This window comes from Copadichromis virginalis, linkage group LG5, assembly GCF_057382275.1.
Source record: "Copadichromis virginalis isolate Kocher_CV1m ecotype Utaka linkage group LG5, C_Virginalis_male_GT1.1, whole genome shotgun sequence".
NCBI classification, from domain to species: domain Eukaryota; kingdom Metazoa; phylum Chordata; class Actinopteri; order Cichliformes; family Cichlidae; genus Copadichromis; species Copadichromis virginalis.
The window spans coordinates 28,312,545-28,320,814 of NC_140622.1; the positions used below are offsets into that span (position 1 = coordinate 28,312,545).

Sequence of the window (8,270 nt, forward strand, 5' to 3'; positions counted from 1 at the left end):
ACTGTTTACAATCACACACATGCAGTTTTTTTCCAGTGAGGAATACATTATACAGAAATGCCAGATATAGCAAAAATTATATTTAATATTGGTATTTAGTTTATTTAAAAAATAACAGAAGGCTTAATAAAAAGTTTGGTTCTCAAATAATTTGAACTGAATTTTGTGGCAATTTTTTCATGGTTCAGCCTTTACAGAGTTAAAGCTCCGCCCCTTATGTAACACACTTGAGATATTCCAGTAACAGTTTGTCGTTTTTCCGCATCTTGCTTTCCACCCCTATCCCCTCCCGCCCAGCACACACACTCAAGTGACTCGAAACTTTATTTAGCTCAGGCAGATCACATCAGCAGCATCTACTGTGAGAGAGCAGGAGGAGGTTCCATAATTCTGGCACTTCAACCTGCTACAACACCGTATGCTGAAGTTTGCTGTAAGTTTTACTGAAGGCATGATCCAAAGGTAAAGTAAATATCAGTGAGGATAAAGTTGTGACTGACTACATTCCTTCTATGCTTTCAGATTCACCCAGAGAGAAATGTCTTTCAGATCAAATGATGATCTGTCCTGTCCTGTCTGCCGTGATATATTTAGAGATCCTGTTGTCCTCTCATGCAGCCACAGCTTCTGCAAAGCTTGCCTGAGGAACTGGTGGACAGAGAAACGAATACAGGAGTGTCCAGTTTGTAAAAGAACATCATCGAGGAGTGACCCAACTTGCAACTTAGTATTGAACAAACTGTGTGATTCAGTGTTACAGAGGAGACAGAGGAGAACTTCTGCAGTGTCTGAGACCCTCTGCAGTCTCCACGGTGAGAATCTCAAACTCTTCTGTGTGGACCATCAGCGGCCAGTATGTGTCGTCTGTCTGCATTCAGATGAGCACACCAGACACAAATTCAAACCAATTAATGAAGTTGCATCAGTTAACAGAGCTCACGTCCAGAAATCCCTGAAACCCTTAAAAGAGAAACTGAAGCTTTTTTAACAAGTTAAAGAAAACTATGAGAAAACGGCAGAGCATATCAAGGTCCAGGCCCAAACCACAGGGAGGCAGATCAAGGAGCAGTTTCAGAGGCTGTGCCAGTTTCTACAAAAAGATGAAAACAGAACAGAAGAGTCAGGAGATTACAGATAAGATTAAGGCTCTGAGCAGAGAGATAGACAGTCTTTCAGACGCAATCAGTGAAGAGAAGGAGCTGAGAGCTGGAGACGTCTCATTCCTGCAGAACTACAAGATCGCAACAATAAGAGCTCAACGGCGCCCCCTGCTGGATGACCCACAGCTGGTTCCAGGAGCTCTGATAGATGTGGCCAAACACCTGGGCAACCTGGCCTTCAACATCTGTAACATGAAGAAACTGTTTTCCTACTCACCTGGGATTCTGGATCCCAACACAACAAATCCAGAACTCGTTCTGTCAGAACATCTGACCAGTGTGAGACGTGAAAGTGAACAGAAGCTCCCTGACAACCCCGAGAGGTTTGATTACTGTCGCATTGTTCTGGCCTCTGAGGGCTTTAACTCAGGGACTCACAGCTGGGACGTTGAGGTTGGAGAAAGCGAGGACTGGTTTGTGGGTGTTGCTGCAGAGTCCATTCAGAGAAGGGAAAGCGCCCGTCCTGTTTATGGAGAATAGGATGCTTTAATGGTAATTACATAGCACGGTGCTTATCGGATCCCTCGTTGGCTCTTACACTGAAAACAAAGCCCAGAAAGGTCAGAGTTCACCTGGACTGGTACAGGGGAATACTGTCGTTCTTTGACCTAGATACGAACACACACACTTTCACAGAGAAGCTGTTTCCATATTTTTACACTGTAAATGTGTATCCACTGAAGATAATACCCAGGAAAATAGCGCTAAAGCCCTGGTCAGACAGTATTAGTGTAGGAGTCTAAATCCATTTTTTAAAAAGTAATTAAAGGATTTCTGTTAGTGTCATATTCAATGTTGTTACGTTTGATGTGATCAATATAAAGGGTTAGCATTTTTAAATTGGTCAGATTTCATAACTCATTAGTTTAAGAAATATTTAAGATTCATATGCAAATTATATATTTTTTGGCACTTAAAGGTGGGATAATTATTTAGTATAATTAATTTATGCATTCTATGTGTGCTTATTATTGGATGCTATTTCTATATAAGGTTTAATTTGGACATGCACTGAGAAAGGGGAAAAAAGGCACTTATTGCATTTTTAAGAATTTTGTAAGGGTTTAATATGAAACGTATCACCGCCATGACGTTTGGAAATATCTTGGTATGAAGTAAAGGGCCTCAGTGAAGTTTATCAGAGTCTCCTGGATCTGTTTGTCTGGAAGTGTGGATTCCATTGAGGGAGGAACTTGGGAGTATCGCGCTAAGGATTCATTCATTAGGATTTACAATTAGTGTTGACTGAAAACCTTTTGTAGCCATTCCAGCTGTCATTCAAATACATTAAATTACAGGTTCTACACCAGCATCACCACGTAGCTGTGGGAAACATGTACCTGAATGTATGGATTTAATCATAGTATAATGTGCCAAATTGAATGTAAGTGCAAATGATGCCATTCAAAGTATTGGAAGACGTATTTAAATATCTGAAAATTTCACTTAAAAATAAATTAATCAAGTGCAATAGAATATATTTATTTAAAAAATATATTGTAATTTTTCCTTTTAAGTTCCTTTCTAATCATGTCTTATTTCTACATACTTTGCACATTATTTGAAAAATCTATTTTCCTTTAACATGGCTAATGTGTCTGAAAACAAAACTTCAGGAGATGTGTTGAAGTGCTTGGAAAAAAAAGTCTTAAATGTTACTTGACATCAATACAATATTGTTTGTTTCAAAATTTATTTCAAACAAAGAAATCTGAAGATTTGCGGCAGTGTCATCTATATAGAAAGAAAATGTAAACGGTTTATGTGACTGATTTTATTTTTCTGTAGTTTAATGAAATACAGAGTTGAATCAGACCAAAGAAGCCATGACGTTTCTCTCTGGAGGTCAGAAGTCGGGAGATTGTTTAATGAATATGTGACAAAGTTTAGAAGCAGAACGTCACAGGCAGCATCTAAATGTGTGAATTTCGCTGCTGTCTGAAATAAAACACATGCCCACAGAAAGGTTCCTTTAAGATAATTTATTTTGTACAATAAAACTGAAGTCTAGAGCATGCTTTGTGGAGAAGACTGTGGAAGAATGACTTCTCACACACCCTGGATGTTTCACTTCTCACCACTTGCATTGCTATTGAGTATCTTACAAAGATGGACAGTCAGTCAACTTAGCAGTCAATTGTGACAAAGAGACTGATACGAGATGTCAAAACAGGAACTGCTACCAGTAGTTAACTCGTTGCCGATCAAACAAACTTTGCAGCAGGTGCGTTCAAGAACACCACAAATCTGAAACAAACATGAACCACAATATGCAGGATACTTAACAAAAAACAAAAAATTTCATAATATTTGTTCTACCATGCCACCAGCTTAGTAAAAAAAAAAAAAAAAAAAAAAAAAATCTGTAAGAATAAACATAGTACATCCACTCCAAGTTCTGTTCCACCTCTCAGAAAGGCATGTTTGTGTTTGTCAGTAATTATGTGGCTAAGATCATCACACGGTGAGCATTGTGGGGTCATTGAACGCAGCCCTCTCCGTTTTCGGCCCAGGTTGGGGTGTGTGGGAGGCGTTTTGTTCCATTTACTTAGGAGGCCTGTAGGCGATCTTCCTGCTCTTCAGCACAGACCACCTGTGTCTCTTCATGTAGTAGAGCAGAGGCACAATGATAGCTGAGCCCATCAGCAGCTGATAGGAGAAAGAGAACACAAACATTAACCAATGCCAAGATCCATGCTTAGACATGTTTTCTATGTTTTAAATATTCTTGAGACGACAGGAAGGTCACATAAGAAGTTGTACAGTTTAGTGCATGACATAAAAACTTATTTTATACCCACAACATGTGTCCTGTAAAATATCTTACAGAGTTGCATGTGTTGATTTAATTAAACATATCTAAATTTGGAGTATCACTCAATTAAGAATGGGTGTCATTTTAAGTGCTGGCAAAGACAAAAAATAGGCACTCCAGTTGGTGAGAGGTGTACCTTCAGTCCCATGCGTTTGCGTTGGTCATGCTCGGGCTCAGCAGCCCACCTTAAGAAAGTACACACATCCTTAGCAACCTGACTCATGGTGGCAGGGGTTCCTATAAGAAACCAAGAGAACAGAAACCATCAGCAACACTTTTTTCATTTGTTCCTTCCAACCCCCCCTCCAAACTGTCATGCTTCATTTATCAATGTAATAACAAATTACTTTGCAATAAAGTTATTGAAGTCATTTATGTGCAGCAAACGAGTTAATTTAACCAATTTAGCGCACTGGAAACACTTAAAATATGCTACTCAACACAGCAAATGGATTCACTCAGGCCTCACTCTGAGTGCCACAAGTCACAAAGAGGCGTCTTTCTGTCACAGCCTCTCAGAATGGTGAACAGATTTTGATCTATAAACGCCAGTGTTTAAAAAAGTAAACCTGCGGAACGACTGGGCAATATTTTCTGCCAGAAAAGGATACATTGAGCAAAGAGCTGCAAGTGTTTTTGAAATCCATGAATTTCAGAAGACTTCAGACAAAAAAAAAGCCAATTAAATGCTTGTTACTGTCTATTTGGTGAATTCCCACATTCATTTCCATCCACCATTATATTTTATGACGATTTTATTTTTTAAATTCGCCTTAGACAATATGATCACTACTGAGCAATCCACCCTGCACTCTTAGTTTCAAACTTGAGTCACAGCTAACCAGACAGCATGGCCCTTGCAGTCTCCTATGCCCCTACCTGGAAGCTCATTAGGTGGCTGCAGTGAAACCCAAAAACACAAGTGTATGTATATTAAAAGGTAACAGGAAAGGCATGTTTTGCATGTCTTCGTTTTTTGGTTCACTCCAACAAACTGAAACTCTTTCTAAAGAGGGGGAAAAAAACAAAACAGAAAATAGTGCTCCCATTTCTGTAGCTGGAGAGAAGATTATCCAAACATGCACCTGCACTTCTTACCATCATCATACTCCAGAATTTCATTGTAGATCGGTGGGGCCATGCCAATAGCCTGCCCAGGGAAGTAGGGGTTGTAGTAAAGTCCCTCTCTCACTATCACTCCTGCAGGAGGGTCGCAGTAACCCGTCAGCAGGCTGAACACGTAGTCTTCTCCTCCGTGTCTGCAGGGAGCAGAAGGGTGAAATGAGTTAATGCTAAGGATACTGCAGATTTTGCACCTTTCAGAGTAAACACAGGTTTTCAGGACTTACCTGGCGTTCACAATGTAGCTAAGGTCTGGAGGCAGGGCGCCATTGTTGGCGGCCCTGGCTGCCTCGGGGTTGGGGTAGGGCTTTGGGAAATAGTCTGACAGCTTTCCTGGCCGGGTGAACATCTCGCCACTCTCATCAGGACCATCAACTACCTCTACCTAAACACAAATCATGAGAAGAGATGGGGCACCACCTACGGGCAGAACTTACTTCTACAGATAAAAACAATGAGACAATTTATAAAAAAAAAAAGATTCGGTCTGACTAAAATACCATTATGTGATTAAATTAGAATATTGGCAGAATCAAGACTATTCACAGGATCACATCTCCCCACATATAGACTCACCTCTTCAGCGATGGTCTTCACCTCGTCCTCTGTGTGCGACACTCCCACGAGGTTTCTGAAAGCCAGGTATTCCATACTGTGGCAAGCTGAGCACACCTGCTTATACACCTGGTAACCACGGCGAATACTGTGGGAGGCAGAGACAAAGATATGAAACATAACGAGTTATTTTAAAAGAGCTGTCTGAAACTGCCAAAACAGACTTTCAATGAAAAATTCAGTCTGTATAAAGAAAACAAACGTGAATAAAGTGAAATTCTCTGCAAACTCAAGTCTTCAAAGCCAGCTAATTTTTAGTGGCAGTTTTACATTCAGTGCCTTTCATCACTCAAAGGATGTTTACAAGCACTTGAACAGTCTGTATACATTCAACTCACCTAGCATGGTCCAGAGAGGACAGAGGTCCAGCGTGACTCCAGGGGTACTGAGGGGGATGAAGCTCCAACTCGGATGCTTTAACCGACTGGTGCAATATCAGTGCAAGCCCGGCTCCACCGGCTGTGACCACACCCAGCGTTGTCAGGGCAACCTTCTTCCCCCTTGGCAGGCTGGCGAAGGACATGCTGGCCTGTGAATGGAAATAAGCACAAAAAGTTACTTTAACAAACTCATCCAATAAGGGTAATCTACAGCCGACTATCCATTAGATTAAGTTACTTTAAATTATATTAGAGCTGAAATGTACTTTGCTTGGGCATGGCGCCCAAGTCTACGGGGCTACTGGATATCCAAGCACATTTGACAATTTATTTTTTGGTCTGAGTACATAATTATTTTTCAAGTTTACAGTTTCCCAGTGAGGCTAAGGTCTTCCTGCTTTGTGTTGACCTTTTGGCTGGTATCCTTCAACATCACACAGCTCTCTCTGTGGACTACAAGAATAATTCTTGTTCTACTCTGAAGAATTGCTATGAGCTGAAGGCCAAGGCTGAGTAAAACCTGCTGCAGGTAAAGAAGTTTGTGTGCAAGGTTTAGTTAATTGAGTGGCCCTTTTTTTATAATCCAGTCTGGTTGTCCTTATGAAACTGCCCTTCACAGCTGATTTTGTAACCAGGTGTTAATGGCAGCATGCGATAACAGCATCCTCACATCAGCAAAACAAACATAACACACCAACCTCCACCTCTGACATAAAATAATGCATGGCAACATTAATTTAGGGTACTTTATTTTAGTTAAGGAAGAAAATCAATATAGTAGTTAATAGCCTAATGATTGGCATGCATGTCATTTACTAACAGTAATGCTCCAATTTAGCCATTTCTCGCTATGCCCTTCTCCATCTCTACTGGGATACTCCCTCTGATTAAGCATTAGTAAATAAGCAAATAGAGTTTGGGAATCATATCTTCGCAGTCTGAAGATTATATCCCCAATAATCAAAACAAAATGATCTCAAAGAAACTAAAGCTGAAAAACGTCTCCTTGTCCCTGAACTAGGTCACAAGCTCAGTTGGGGCCAAATGACAATTATGTTCAGCTTCTTAGGTATTTTCGGTTATATCCATCGTCTGAAACGCGCATCAGTGAATTGTAGACAGGGCACAGATATTTAGTTTGGCGATTGAAATTGAGGACGGTTTTTATTCACCGGAAGTCCTTTCAGTCCTTGAGATGCTAACTCTTTAGCAAGCTGTTTAGCTCAGCGACTTCAGCGGGTGTCGTTACTGACAGAAGTCAACAATCGCGACCCACGCCAGCTGAGTTTAAATATGCACAAATACAGTGGCCAAACAATTCACATTAATCTTCATGCATCGCTGGCCAACGTATATTTTAACCACGTTGCACGTTTGCCGGGTGCTGGACACGACATCATGGTTTAGCTCACCGGCTAGCTTCCTAAACACATTGAGGAGAACCTGCTTTAAACTGTCTTTGGCATTTCATTTTGGAGATACTGATGCCGTATCACTATCAAGAGGTTATGAGTGATAAAACGTTTAAGAAATTAAAGCTACAGTTGTTGGTCAAATCCTAAAAAGTGTGGGAACACGAGTGACCTTGTCTCACCCCGCTGTCCGCACCAAGCTAACCTTAGCCAAGACACCTCACAGCACCGGTTTTCTATTAAATCGTGTCCTAAACACGTTCATGTGTGATAAATACTACTACACTACCTTGGAGGCCCTGAGAGTTTTCGGGGTGCTGAGGAGAGCCCTCCCCTTCCCCGATAGCACCACCGCTCGTAGCGCCGCCATCTTCTTTGCGGTTCTCGCTCTGCTCTGGAAGGAGTTGAGGCAGATAAACAGCTTGTTCCGGTCTGAAACTTCAAAATAAAGACGGCCAGTGTGAAGCGTTTTGGCCTCAGTTGTCAAAATAAAATCGCTGAGGCCATGCCCTCCATATCTACAATGTATGAAAAAACAAGGGAATTACTGAATACTGAGTACGTTCAAATTACTCTAGATTTATTTTGAGTTTTGCATAATTTGTATGCAGTTGGTTTATTTAAGTAACACATTTCTGACATTTTCAACAGCTAGTTTGCCATAAACTGTGGCATACAATATTTCAGAAGTCAGTAAACGCAAGACAGAATACATGTGTGTAAATAAGCGAGAGAGAGATGTAATAATGAAGCTGCAAGGAACAGA

General features: G+C 40.8%; 2 protein-coding genes across 2 annotated transcripts; one reads left to right on the forward strand and one right to left on the reverse strand.

Annotated features, from left to right (window-relative positions):
• Nucleotides 1-346: 346 nt before the first annotated feature.
• LOC146709981 (E3 ubiquitin-protein ligase TRIM35-like) lies at nt 347-1,664 on the forward strand. Its single transcript, XM_085457231.1, has 2 exons — nt 347-433; nt 523-1,664. The coding sequence occupies exon 2, from the start codon at nt 1,005-1,007 to the stop codon at nt 1,638-1,640; it is 636 nt and encodes a 211-aa protein (XP_085313357.1). The 5' UTR covers nt 347-433; nt 523-1,004; the 3' UTR covers nt 1,641-1,664.
• A 1,463-nt stretch (nt 1,665-3,127) lies between these two features.
• Nucleotides 3,128-7,920, reverse strand: cyc1 (cytochrome c-1). Its single transcript, XM_085457230.1, has 7 exons — nt 7,794-7,920; nt 6,051-6,241; nt 5,674-5,800; nt 5,325-5,482; nt 5,074-5,234; nt 4,112-4,212; nt 3,128-3,809 (listed from the first exon to the last, which is right to left on the reverse strand). Exons 1-7 carry the CDS (start codon nt 7,872-7,874, stop codon nt 3,705-3,707), a joined length of 924 nt encoding a protein of 307 aa, XP_085313356.1. The 5' UTR covers nt 7,875-7,920; the 3' UTR covers nt 3,128-3,704.
• Between the last annotated feature and the right edge of the window lie 350 nt (nt 7,921-8,270).

Bases quoted from the DNA above. Each gene is read 5' to 3' on its own strand.
- cyc1 (XM_085457230.1), bottom strand. From the start codon at position 7,874: ATGGCGGCGCTACGAGCGGTGGTGCTATCGGGGAAGGGGAGGGCTCTC. The intron at 6,242-7,793 runs GTAGTGTAGTAG...TTCCATTCACAG, and splicing joins AAACTCTCAGGGCCTCCAAG to GCCAGCATGTCCTTCGCCAG. The intron at 4,213-5,073 runs GTAAGAAGTGCA...GGTTTCTTATAG, and splicing joins AATTCTGGAGTATGATGATG to GAACCCCTGCCACCATGAGT.
- LOC146709981 (XM_085457231.1), top strand. From the start codon at position 1,005: ATGAGAAAACGGCAGAGCATATCAAGGTCCAGGCCCAAACCACAGGGA.